This window comes from Dermochelys coriacea, chromosome 6, assembly GCF_009764565.3.
Source record: "Dermochelys coriacea isolate rDerCor1 chromosome 6, rDerCor1.pri.v4, whole genome shotgun sequence".
In the NCBI taxonomy this organism is placed as follows: domain Eukaryota; kingdom Metazoa; phylum Chordata; order Testudines; family Dermochelyidae; genus Dermochelys; species Dermochelys coriacea.
The window spans coordinates 66541122-66555108 of record NC_050073.1 but is presented as its reverse complement, the minus strand read 5'-3'; the positions used below and the strand labels follow the sequence as shown (position 1 = coordinate 66555108).

The following is a 13987-nucleotide window of genomic DNA, read 5'->3' as shown; positions in this document are numbered from 1 at the left end:
CCCTAACTGTGGAGGGGCGATAGATGGCATGCACATTCCAATTTTGGCACCAGACCACCTTGAAATGGAGTACATAAATAGGAAGGGGTACTTCTCCATGGTGTTGTAGGTGCTTGTGGATTACCATGGGCGTTTTACTGACATCAGCGCAGGGTGATCTGGGAAGGTGCATGACGTACGCATTTTCAGGAACACCGGCCTGTATAGAAAGCTACAAGCAGGGACTTTCTTTCCAGATCCGAATATTACAGTGAAGGATATTGAAATTCCCATAGTGATCCTAGGAGACCTGGCGTACCCCTTACAGCCATGGCTCATGAAAACTTGCATGGGAAACCTGGACAGCAGTAAGGAGCGGTTCCACTGTCATCCTGCACCTACTCAGCCGGTTGTTGAATGTGCCTTTGGCAGATTAAAGGCGCGCTGGTGCTGCCTTTATGGCAGGTTAGACCTCAGTGAAGATAATATTCCCATGGTCATAGCCACATGTTGTATGTTGGATAATCTTTGTGAAGTTAAGGGTGAAATGTTTGCTCAAGGGTGGAGTGTTGAGGCAGACTGCTTGGCTGCTGATTTTGAACAACAAGATACCAGGGGTATCAGAGGGGTCCTGAGGGGAGCAATTCAAATCAGGGAGGCCTTGAGGCAACATTTTGAAAATGAGAACCAGTAATGTCTATCTCGGCGATTGGTGCTGCAATGTTACATTGCATGTAGTTTTCCTGGGAAGCAATGGAGACGTTTGGGGCCTTACATTCCAGTTAGGAAATGATTGACCTACCTGTGTATGTATTGGTAGTGCCTGCTATCTCAATTTATAGGAAACACATAAGGATGAGTTATCATTCAAAAACTTTGCTTTTATTGCACAAGAAAACGCGTGCACACACAAAGGTGCTTGGTGGGAAAGGAGGTATCAGGGAAAGGTAGATTTTCAGAGCTGCGTGTAGGTCCAGCTATCATTTTGAAAGTTTGTCCAAGGGGGTGGAGTGAAGGGGAAAGCAAAAAAGGACTGTGTGGGCGGAGTTTGGGGTGGGGGAGGGGCATGGAAAAGAATTCTGAATGTGCTGCAGGGGAGGGCAGGCATGCATCTGCTCAGTCTGCAGCATTATTAAGGACTTCAGCATTTGCGTTTGCTCCTCCGTGACTTTAATCATCTGCTCAGTAGCATCCTTAACAAACTCCTGATTTTCTTTTCTGTCCTGCCTTTTGGCTTCCCAGCACTCCTTTCATTCCCTTTTCTTTGCATTGGGGAAGTGCAGGACCTCCCGGAACATGTCTTCTTTGCTCTGTCTTGGGCGATTTCTTACCTGGTGGAGACGCTCGGCTGATGTGTGCTGTGTTCCTGAAGGCCACATCTGCTGAAGCAGAAGGAACAATGCACAGAAGCATGATTAAGTTCACGCACGGCATTGAAACATTTCAGTAAAATACCTTTTGTAACATAATCACTTTCTCACTGACCCTTGGCAAGCACACATCTCAGTGAACACCCAAAGCATGGTGAGTGTTGGCTGGGGGGCTTTACCTCCCAGCACTCTGCAAGGGTTGTGGTGCAGCCGACTAGGGGAAAAATTCTCCCACACTTTTCCACAGGCGGGAGGTCGTTGTAGGTATTTCACTGCTGAGAGTAAGGAGGGAAGCAAGGGTACATCTACTACATGCTTATGGCTTCCGCACTGGTTCCCTATGCTGCTCACTTGTTTGTCGCTTTTGTCCCTGCACAAGTGATTGCCAAATGGCACGGGAAAGTTTCCTATTATGGGGGAAGGACAAAGCAGATCTGCCAAGGAACCTTCAGCAGCGGATTACCAAATACCTCCAGGAAACTTTCCTAGAGATCTCTCTGGAGGATTCCTGTGAGATCTCGGCATGCATCAACACCCTGTTCTGCCCTACTGATTAGCTACACAGGGAATGTCCAGCACACAGAAACACAGCCAGCCTTGTACATTTCAATACACTGAATCCACCACACTACACGAACCACAGCCACTTACCAGGCGTCTCCTCTCCTGTTTCTTGCTCACTGGAGAGGAACTGCTGAGACTGGCTAGACACTTCCAGAGTGGTGAACAGTTCCTGGCTGCTTGCTCCACATTGTCCCCTAACTCCACCTCTTCATCAGTGACTTGTTCCTCTGGGTTAGGTCCTCTTTCTGCTGCCTCCAGGTCTGCCGAACTATCCATGGGGCTCTTGGCAGTGGAGGTGGGGTCACCACCAGGGATAGCATCCAGCTCCTTATAGAACCAGCAGGTCTTAGGTGCAGCACCAAAGCGATGGTTTGCCTCCCTCGCCTTATGGTACGCCTGCCTCAGCTCCTTTATCTTGGCTCTGCACTGCAGCGTGTCCCGATCATAGCCCTTTTCACGCAAGCCTCAAGAAATCTGCCCGTAGGTATCAAAAATCCTATGGCTCAAGTGCAGCTGGAATTGCTCAGCCTCCTCTCCCCATATACCCAGCAGCTCTGCAGGGGTCCAAGTGGGAAAGCGTTTGTGCAATAACTTGTCAGGGTCACCTTGGAAGATGTGATGAGACCTCTCCATGCCGAGCAAACAGGAAATGGAATTTCAAAAATTCCCAGGGTTTCTCAGAGGGGAGGGGGGATGATTGTTTACCTGGCTGCAGGGCAGTAGAGTTCAAACTGCTGACCAGCTCTGTCCCGATGGGCATTGTGGAGCACTTCCTGGAGGCCAATTAAAGCTATAAAATCAAGCATGGTATTTACACTGGCACTTTGTAAACACAAATTTTGTGCAAAAAGCCTTGTCTCTCTCGTCAGGGTGGTTTTAATTTGTTGCCAAAACAGGGCACTTTTGCTGGCAAAAGTCGCTTCGCAGTGTGTACGCATCCACTGATTTGTCGACAAAAGATGCCTTTTGTCTACAAAACTTTGTAGTGTAGACAACGCTTTAGATTGAGTGGGTTTTTTGTCTCTCTTGTCAAACTTGCTATTTCAGTGACAAAATCCTTTCCATTAAAGGTGGTGCTGTTGTGTGTAATTGACAAAATTATGGTTTACACGAAACAGATTTTTCTCTTCTATTCTGCTTTTTTCTCAGTGTTTTTCATCTCTTCTTCCCACCTTTCCTGTGGCAGGTCTGTAGAGGGGTAGGTTCTGGCTTACTACCCATGCCAGTATGATCAGTTATGGGATCTTCATGAGTCTGACCCAGCCTGGCTGTTAAGAATCTGCTTTTAGCAGTTTCTTCCAAGTCTTCTCTGAACAATCTCTGTCTTAAGATGGTTCGTGAATCAGTTTGCGTGAAAAATAGGTGGTATTCTACCCACTCTGCATTCACAGCCTAAGTTGAAATGGATGTTTCTGCTAAAGCAATCAGCAGAGGAAGTAGTTGAAGCTGAGAATTTAAACTGTTGTCTCTAGGTTTGCATTAACACTCTATTGAAGTGAATGGATGCAGGCTTTGTGCAAAGAATCAGAGGGTAGGAGAAAAGGGAATCCATTTATTTCTCCCCCAACCAAGTGGCTTGTAATGGAGCAGCTGCATAGCCATTATATTACAGCTTATGTGCCATAAGAGAAGCTTGGACCCCTCAGAGGAACATATTTCCTTTCATTTTAGAAACTTACATGGGCTTCTACATTGCTACTGCTTTGATCACCTTCAGTGCAGAATTCCTGATGCTCAGGTAATTCCTGCTGTACTGAAAGGGCCAGAAAGAGCTAGTGTCTCTCTGAATCCCCATCTCTTACAAACCATCTGCTCAGTTGGTCTAGTTACCATGCTGACTAAGAAAATCTATAAACAGCTGAGCATTGCAAAGAGTGGCTCAAGATCTTTTCAGGGTCTTCTGTTTAAATTGAACAAGTTGCCAAATCTTTAAAAATTAAGGTGTTTTGCAAAAGTTTGCTAGATGAGAAGTGTCTAAGTTTAGTTTCTCATCCTAGGAAATACTCCGTGATATACCCATGTAACTCCTCAATCCATGATGTTTTGGATCCACCTCAGTGACTTGCTGTTACGTTGTTCTATGCGTTAGGAAAGTGGAGTTTAACTAAAAATGTTAACATGTTGGTGGGTTTTATATGATCATCCTTTAGGTTATGGAGATTTTAACAGCTTGGAATAGTCAACTTTGAATATTTGAAGGTGTCTGCTGAGGCAACCTGGAGGGAGCCACTGTGCTGGAGAAGAGGAAGATGAAGTTGAGATTGGACTCTAGGGAGAAGCTAGTCCCACATGGCCTCCTCCTCACTCCTTGTGGTGTAGTTCCAGCTTCCCCTGATCTGTGCTCTTCAGTGCCCAGTTTCCCCTCCATTCTACTTCACCTTTCTCTTAAGGCAAGGTGGATTGCATGTTGAACAAGATATGGGGAGGTACCAGCATGGAGCGGTGTTTTGAAACTCTGGAAACACTAATTGTGGTTTTCTGATAGCATCTTGGGAGCTGGGGCCAGTGGGTAGCAAGTGATATTCTGTTCACTCAAAAAGGGTATCTTCTTCCTGGGCTCAGCAGCGGATTTTTGGAGATTCTTAGTGGGGTGGTAGAGAGCCTTCATTGACTGAGCCTCTTGAAAGGAGGTTGACGAGAACTGGAAACTAATTTACTCAGCTCTGGTCTCTCAACAGAGCACATTAATAAAAGTTTGTCAACATTCTTCTTGGGGGTTAAGTGTTCCAATGGAACTACTTGTTTGAGTAAAGTTACTCACATGCTCAATCTTTTTGCAGGATTGGGCTGTTAGAGTGGAGATGGTGTTATCTAACCAGAAAATCTAGATACTTCTCTTCCTTAAATTAACATTATTTCTGTGGAATACATTCAAACCCATGGGAAGACCCCATCTACATAAATGATGCTATACAGGTCAGCGTTGAGTTTGTATATGCAGGCATCAAAAATATGCTGCTTTTTCTCTGCTGTAGGCTCAATCACTCTGCTCCAGCACTCCTACCCATTCTGTGCATGTCTCCTCCTAAGTTGGCGGGTGTTTGAATGGAAACCCTATTTGTAGTTTTATAATAATAAATATAAGTTGTCAAACCATGTCTTTGTTCTCTGGCTGTTTTATAATGTGAAGTATGTGTATAATAGAACTGGGACCAAGTTTGAAATGCAGTTTTGGATTATTTTGTTCTTGTAGCTTATGAATACTAGATGCATGCTTTTTCTGGTTCTTTTGGAAAGGTCTATAGCTGTGGAGTTGAACAGAGATTTGTATGGGTGCTGAAAAAGAAACTTCACAATCTTACAGGCTGAAATCTAAAGAACCTGATTACATTTAGGACTGTGCTGCAATGTAACAAATAAAATTTGCAAGTTAGTATGTCTGTTCCCCCAGGTATAATGTGGTATTACATGTACCTTTCCAACGAGTCTGTGTCTGGGTTCTAGATTATCATCAAACTTCAACTACTAGTTCTTACTGTACTTTGCTTGACTGTTCCAATTCCTACTTTATCATAGCATAACTGTGGCTCAGCTATGAGAGTCTGAGCACGTATCCATTTTCTTTAACTTCAGGCACTATTTCAGTGGTAGAGAACTCAAGATTTTACACTTACTGTCCATCTCAGTTTTTAATCCGTAATGCTCCTTGAATCTGATGCTGTCCTTGTCTGAGTCATGCCAGAAATTGGTTTCATCCCTTTCATAGAATATCAGGGTTGGAAGGGACCTCAGGAGCTCATCTAGTCCAACCCCCTGCTCAAAGCAGGACCAATCCCCAATTTTTGCCCCACATCCCTAAATGGCCTCCTCAAGGATTGAACTCAGAACCCTGGGTTTAGCAGGCCAATACTCAAACCACTGAGCTATCCCTCCCCCTGAGGAGGGATACTTTCATCTACTTCTTCACCCCCACTTGTTTATGCCCAGATTTGAAATTAAGAAGAAACTAAAAACAGCAAAAAAGAAAGAAAAAAAGGAGAAAAAGAAAAAGCAAGAGGAAGAGCAGGAGAAGAAAAAGCTCACACAGATCCAGGAGTGCCAGGTAAGAAACAGCAATTCTCACTACTAGTCACTTTATCCAACAGAGGAATGCTGCTGCCTTTTGCCCTCCTTCCTGCCACTTTCCATACCCCTCTCAGCAACCTGGTAGGGAAGTCGGGTCACTTCTGTTCTCAATGCAATCTTGTGTTTTCAGATCACTTTAAAAAAAAAAAAAAAATTTAAATAAAGCTACCAAACATCTTTTGTCTATTGAGGAATGTACAGGCGACTCTTCACAAAGAAAGTATAAATTAAAGAAAAAATATAGCTATATTTGTTGTGCTATTATATAATATTTGCTTAACTGCTTTCGTTCTAAAGGGGCTTTTTTTTGTTGCTTATATCTTTTTGTCAAACTTTTACCTTTCAAGCTGAAATTTCCCACATTTGGTATCATGGTGGAAGTGCATTTTTAAGAGAGTTTGTCCAAAAACAGTTAAACCATTTTTGAGCACAAAGAATAAGCACATCTGCAACCTAGAGACTTTCTGTAGTTTGGTGAAAATCTGTTTAGAATTAGTTTAAGTTATAACTTCTTAAACATGTGTTGTGCATGTGTACAGACTTTTACACAGGAGTTGTCTTTGAAGAATGACCTCTCAATATTCTAATGACTCTATTACCTGCATTTATAAGGAAGTTGAGCTGAATTTCTCATTACACCCGTAAGTGTATGCGGCAATGTTCTACGAAGGCCAGAGATAGGGCTCTGAAGGAATGCCTTCATGTCATGAAGGACTGTATTGTAATTCACATGCACAAGGGGTAAGAGTTAATTATGCAAGAACATTTTGGCATTTCTTGCCTCTTGAGTGCTTCACTTTGCAACCTGAATGCTCTTTTAGTATAGCTTTCTGTGTGAAATTTAATTTACACAATGTTTGTCATCTAGCAAATATAAAGAAAGAACCCACTTTGTCTATATAGTCTTTTGTCTCCTACCTGGGTAACCTCCCTTGTGTGTACTTTACTTTTATATGTGATAAATGGCAGAGCCACATGTTACATTTTTTTTCTGCATCTTTAACTGACTCACATGTATTCTGCCAACTATTCCATCTTTCCTAGGGGCTACCTCTTAAAATTCCAAACATTTTGAACAACTTCAAACTGCCACTTTTTTTGAAAAACAACCTGCCAGAGAAATGGTCTTTTTTGTGGTGGTGGTGGTGGTCTTTTTTCCCTTGCAAAGAAATGTCATTGGTCTGAAGTGCAGGCTGTGCAATATGCACTCTTGCACCAGTGACAGATTGTAAAGTCTGCTATCTCATAACCCAGGAGGGCTAGAAATAAGAGTTTTATACCACTGAAAAGGGAAGAGTCTGAGCTTTCTACTTGTGTTCCATTGGGAAATTCCAAGATCAGACTTTACAGTGATGATAGTAGAGCTACGTTAGGAAACTTTCAGCTACATCTAAAAACTTTAGTTGGTTTTTGCCCTTGATGTCTGTGCTGTTGGGCTCATGGTACCAAGAAAGTCTGGAGGGGGGGAAAAATAGTAACTCTTGAACTCAAATCATTTGTATGATAGTAGTTCTGTAACACACAGCATAAAGAGAACACCCAGATAATGGTGTGTTAGAAAGGTTTTGTCCAAGAATATCCTTCATAAGTCACTCAGGACTTATGCTGATAGAACCTTCCATACTACACTACCAGGTATTTGAGATAGAGGTGCTTGAAATAGAAAAATCTCTTGTGAGAAATGACATCTTCAAGTTGTTTCCATCTTGCAGAGTTTGAAATGGAACAACGTTTTGCTTTTTTGAAATTCTGTGCGAAATATATTTTGAAAAATGTAACTTTTTCCCCATCATCCCCCTTTGTCCCTTTTGTTACTGCTTGCAATAAAATGAATGATGTCCAGGATTATTTACGTTGATTGCCCCATTTTTCCTTTGCCATTTTAACTTTTCAAAACTTTTGAGACTCTCTAAGTTAGTGGCAAAGTTAGTTTCATTTTTGCTTTTGCCATTCTGTAACTCTTCCAAAATTGAAGTAGTTCTGAAATTTAGCAAAAAAAAGTGAAAACAAACCCTAGGCAACACTCAGTGGCAGAAAGGAATAAGGAAGTAAAAAAGGAGGAAAAAGCAGGAGAGAAACACAAAATTAAACTTTGAAATTTGAAATATCAATCTTCAGTTTTGACACAGAGCTTAGGATTTTCAAAGGCTTTTCTGAAAATTTTCAGGTTTTTGGGGGCAGGGAAAGGGACTTGATTGAATGAATGGTTTGAATGAAAAATTTCAACCAGCTCTAATTCTAGAATAGAGAACTCTTAATTTCATTCCTCATTTCAGTCTCTGAGCTGTGGCTAGGTAGTGAAGTGTTCTCTGTACACACCCTTTAGGTGATGTCACACAACAAAGAACGACGGTCAAAGCGAGATGAGAAACTGGATAAGAAATCTCAGGCCATGGAGGAACTGAAAGCAGAGAGAGAGAAAAGGAAGAACAGAACAGGTGAGTGTGAACATTTGTTGTCAACCTGCAAAGAACCTAATTTGGAATGTGTTTCCTAATCATGTAATATGGCTATAGCAGGTAATGCTGCGGCATTGGTCTCTAAACTGGTGTCAATATAAAAAACTCAGTTAAGTGGGTTGATTTTGGTTTTGAAACTAATGGTGGTGGTCTTATGCCCCATTTCCTCCTTGTTTGCCCCCAGTTCTTGATTTGGGCAGAGCTTTCCCGAACCCAGTTCTCCCTATAGTGCTGCCTCCACCATTTTAAAAGCCAGTACATTTTGTTCTTTAGTGGCCTACTGAACTGATTCTAAACCCTGTAATAGCTCCGAAACTGTGTGGTTTATAATTTAAAAAAAAAAACTTAGCCCAAAATCCTTAAGCTCTCACACTCCGCCCCTAACATGCTCCAACTTTTGACTTTTGTTCACTCCAGAATTGCCATTTCCATGTTCACTCTTTCCTTGGTCTTTTGACTGAAATTGCTAACCAAGGTGCCAGTTGGCAGTGGTGGCTTGTGAGACAGGGATATGTATTCACTGGGGAGTGGACTGAAACCACCAAATAATTTCACACAGTCTGTTGAATCGTGAGCCCATGGCAACATTTCATTCCTGCCAGCTTGAGATATGGCTCAAGTGACTACCTCGAGATTAAAGGTTCCATTACTAACCCCCTAAACCATCTAGATTGTTAATTTCTTAGTAATGTTTTGTCTATGTCCATCTGTTTCTATACATGTAAACCGAACACATTTTGTTCATTCCACCACTTGCCCAGGCTTCTTGTTGCAGATTACAGTTGCGACACCGTCTTTTGGCCTTCCTTGGTCCTTGGCTAGAATGGTTAAAAAGGTCTAATACCTTCAGGGTTTGTGCCTTTTCTTTCAAAAGTTGGTGTCATGAGCAGATAGACTGGCAAGGTAGTGATAAGCTCAAGTATTGTATGTGAATCCTGTTTCCTTATCACGTTGCTGTTCCCCACCAAGTGTTTCAAATGAGCACAGTTGAGATTTAGGAAACTTTTGCATACTCCTGTTTCTGTTTCAAACAGTATACCTACAGTGACTAAGTGAATGTTTAGGTGCAAGTGTAACTACATGCTATGAAGCCGGTTTCCAGCTTGTGAGCACATAATTATTTGGTTATCCTGTCTCTTACATCCTGTCTCCTTCCATGTGCAAGGAGAAGCTTTCAGCAAAAATAAAGGCTCAATTATTTATTTTTTCAGCTGAGTTGCTTGCAAAAAAACAGCCATTAAAAACTAGTGAAGTATACTCAGATGATGAAGAGGAAGAGGAAGATGATAAGTCTAGTGAGAAGAGTGATCGCACGTCCCGATCATCTTCATCTGATGAGGAGGAAGAGTAAGTATTGAACACAGGTTATAGAAAACTGCTGTTCTGTGTATGTGTTTAAAATACCCGTCCATGTTTTGGTTCAGAGGATTAAGTGGGGGCAATTTGGTGCATCAGAGGTGGCTCTGCCTCTTGGCAATGTCATCTGCAGGCTTCTATGTGCAGATAGATTTGGGATTTTTTTGCATTCCCTCTTATAGTCTAGCTTCCCACTACTGGATCAGCAGCTAGGATTTAAGACTCTTGTGGCTCAAGTGTGTTCTTTCCTGTTGTCTTCAGTGATTGGAAGGTGAGGTAATTCTTGCTTGTTGGCACCAGAGTTTGCACTTGAACCTTGAGGGCTAAGCCAGTTGAGGAAACATTTTGAAATAGCCCTAGTTGTGTTGAAAAATTGAAGCTACACACATGCATTGTGAAAAATGTTGAGTATAAACTGGCTGGTTGAGGAGCCTTGTAATGATGGGATAAGAAGCCTACATTATTGTTCAAATCGTCCCCATATTTTTAGCGACTGAAATTTACTACCATTGATTTTTGATTTGGTGGCCTTGGGCCAAGGATTAAATTGCTCTGGAGACTAAAGTACTTGCACCCTGAAGAACATGGCTCATAGTTGAGAAGTGTAAGGGAAACTACTGCCCATGCTGTACCTGTCCTATGGATAGAGGGCTTTGGTCTCCAGTGCTTTCCATTGGACACTTCTCATGAGCACTAAATTCACATAGCTACACTGTTCCATCCTGACAAATTGAATCCCTTTACAAATGTTTCAGTTAGTTAGCATTTGGTGGTCCACATCTTATCTAAAGCCCTTTTGTTTGGTGCTAATAGATTTATATTTCTTTTGTCTTCCTTGTTTATTTTTTTATTTTATATGTATTCCTTGTTGTTTTCCAAACCAGAAAAGAAGAAATTCCTCCCAAATCCCAGCCAGTCTCCTTACCCGAAGAACTGAATCGGGTACGGTTATCTCGGCATAAGCTGGAGCGTTGGTGTCATATGCCTTTCTTTGCCAAGACAGTCACCGGCTGCTTTGTGCGTATTGGCATTGGGAACCATAACAGTAAACCTGTCTATCGGGTAAGTTTGTCTTCCAGGGATTTGATTCCCATTTGGTAGCAGTATTCACAGCTACCGTTATTTGTGTGGTATCTCACGAGAAAGAGCCCATAACTATTGGGCGGTTACAAGTAAACCATTCTTCATTATGTACTGAAGGAGCCTGCTGCTGTTAGAGTAGTGGAGACAGCTGTATTTATTTTTAAAAAGTTGAAGGGGGCAGGGGGGCCAAATAGGGAGCTGCAGCTTACTGATTTCTAAATCCAATGCAATAAATTGGGGCCATACTAAAACTATATTGAAAACCTAGTCTTCCAAACCTAACTGGTGCTGCTCTACTTCTCTTTATTCTGTATTGAAAATTAGTTTGAGTTATTGCTGTGACCAAGTAAGGATCAGTATGATTCCTGCTTCCTGTAATTTGTGGTCACTCCCGTAAATTCTTACCGCTTCGTCTCTTGAGAAATCAGAAAGTATGCACTACGGTACCAGACATTTCCACTTTGCCTGTGCTCTTCAGAAAAGAGGGTAATTGGGGAAACGATGCTTTGCTGCTTCAAAACTGATAGTGAATTTGAGGACACTGGTAAAGGATTTAACACCAGCTGTGCTCTACAGTGAAGACAAGGTAGTGCTGTCAAACTGGTTTTTTGAACTGATGAGAGAGCGCATAGGTCCATTTTTTTTCTCCTGTGCTAATTTATTTTATTTTACACAATCTGACACATCTGACTATTCTTGGGGAGATAATTTAATCATTTCATTGCTGTTCATCACAGAGACTACATGAAAGAATATGGCAGCATCCTCTGAAGTTCCAATCAAAAACTGGTATTCAGAGTGATTGTGCTAATACATGGGGCAGGGCTGAAGGTGTATTTTATTTCCTCCCTATACCAGATACAGCTGTTTTACTGTAGGATTATATACATCATGCTACTGGGGAAGAATTGAGACCACTTAAACGCCATACCTATTTCAGCTGGCATCATAAACTTCCAGCTAGTTGCCAGCTGAAGGTAAAGAACAAAACTATAGGAAGTAACTTGTACAATATCTGCTAACATAGCAGGGAGGAGTCTTCAGTGTAACTTTCTTTGCTCTAAATTAAGATTTCTAGTTAGAATTATTAATCAGACTAAGCTTGGTCTCAAGCGGAGAGGACTTTGAAGTACGGAGAGTGTTCAGAAAATGTCATGAACTTAGTCCTCACGGTCTGTTCTCCTGCACATCTTTTTTTAATGGTCTAGGTTGCTGAAATAACTGGTGTTGTAGAAACTGCAAAGGTTTACCAGCTTGGGGGTACCAGGACAAACAAAGGACTACAGTTACGGTAAGGTGATAAAATTACTCTATCAATTGGTGCATTGCCCTCTTATGGGATGGAATGTTTCCTGTGTGATATAGAGACAAGAGCCATAAAGCAGATTGCTTGTCAGAACGCTCTTCCCCCTTAAATAGGGAGGTGGTAAATAGCTCACAAAATGGCCACTTCCTTCCCTTGCGGTCCAAGAAATTCATCTGGAGACTGCCAGAGCAGAGGTCTGCATATTCCTGCTATGCGATGTCAGCCATCTGTATTTCTTCTTCCTCTTGCCCTATCTGGAGGTGGTGAATGAGGAAATGAATATTCCTATGGCAGAGGTAGCACAGGATTGGCACAAGTGCTGCTTAAACACCGGATGGTGGACAGGTTGACATCATATCAAATCTCTCTCTTGGGTACCTATATGGACCCCATTAAAGATTGTGAGGCACTCAGCATGGTAATATAGTCATCCTCATAACATCCTGGTGAGGTACGAAAATGAGACACCTGCTTTCTTAATTCTCACAGATGTTTGGAGACTGCATATTGGTGCAGGTTTGCAATAACTTGATAAACTCTCTGAAAGAGCCTTATTAATCATTGACACCTTTGATGGCTGGTAATAGCCTCTGCTTCCTAGTTTAAGGAGAGAAATCCTTACTCTAAGCCTTAGAGTCTAAGGGAATGTTTCATCAGGGCAGCTAACTTTCTCAGGCAGTAGGGATTCCCTGGTAATCTGAGAGCCATGTGAGATGCTCATCAGAAATAGAATTCTGACTAGCTGATGGTGAGAACTTTTTATACTGTTTAGAAACTAGGAGGATTCCTTCACTTAGCGTTAAGGATAGTATAATTTAGTCATCATCTTCGAGTAGTGTCCCTATGGGTGCTTGTGTCCGGCCCAGCTGATCAGAAAACTTTTGGTAGCAGTGTCCATTCAGCCTGCACATGTGCTGTCCCCCCCTCGTGCTCTGCCATGAGGCTAACCAGTGTGCACAGGTGAACCCCCCCTCAGTTCCTTCTCAACCGCCTCTGGCTAGAGACTGAGCTGTTAACAATATGGTGAACAGACTGCTATCGCTCGCTTAGCACTTAATAGTTTAGTTAATCCCTTTCTGAGTTGTAGAGTTTTCTTTATTTTCTCTTTCTTTAAAAATAACAAAAATAACAACCTTTGCCCCAGCATGGGAGTGTGCCCACTTCACTGGGCTTTGAGAGGTGCCTCACATGCAAGGAGGCCATCACTGTAGTGGATAAACATTCCCACTGCATCTGTTGCCTTTGGGAAAGCCACATTTCCCAAAACTGTAGTCTCTGCCAACAACTCAAGTCCAGATCTCTGAAGGACTGAGAGCTGAGACTAAAACTCCTCATGGAGGCAGCTCTTCAGCCATCCCTGGACCCATGCCAGGAGTCACGCAGATGGCACGTATCTTCCCCACAGCCCTTGACATCTAAGGACTATGTGTCAAAGAAAATAGCCACGGACCCCTCAGGTAAGGCTTCAAAAAAGAGAACCGTGAGTCCTGAGCTAGCTGGGAAAGATCATCATTTGGTATCGTCGGTACTGAGATGGTCTAAACACAATAGCCAGACTCACAAGGGTCTGAAGTGGCAGGTATTGTTGTGCTGAAAGACCTGATGGGCACCGAAGCAACAGTACTGACAGATAAAGGCAAGGACAGAGACTGCACCATCACTAAAGACCCTGCCAATACAAGCTTTGGCACTGGCACTGTCAACAGCAAGCCATCCAGCCTCAGAGCGCTTGGTACAGCCCAGATCACCGATCCCTTCAGTGCCATGGCCACTGACAATGACCATCAGCACCTAGGAGGTTGGCA

The 13987-nt window shown here is 42.5% G+C and overlaps 1 protein-coding gene across 1 annotated transcript in view; it reads left to right on the top strand.

Moving 5' to 3' along the window:
- Positions 1-13987, top strand: part of RTF1 (RTF1 homolog, Paf1/RNA polymerase II complex component) — a 56332-nt gene that overhangs the window by 21194 nt on the left and 21151 nt on the right. The window contains exons 5-9 of the mRNA XM_038405858.2: positions 5841-5955; positions 8305-8416; positions 9649-9784; positions 10678-10855; positions 12085-12167. Of these exons, the coding sequence (XP_038261786.1) occupies positions 5841-5955; positions 8305-8416; positions 9649-9784; positions 10678-10855; positions 12085-12167 (624 nt within the window). The remainder of the gene's footprint in view (positions 1-5840; positions 5956-8304; positions 8417-9648; positions 9785-10677; positions 10856-12084; positions 12168-13987) is intronic.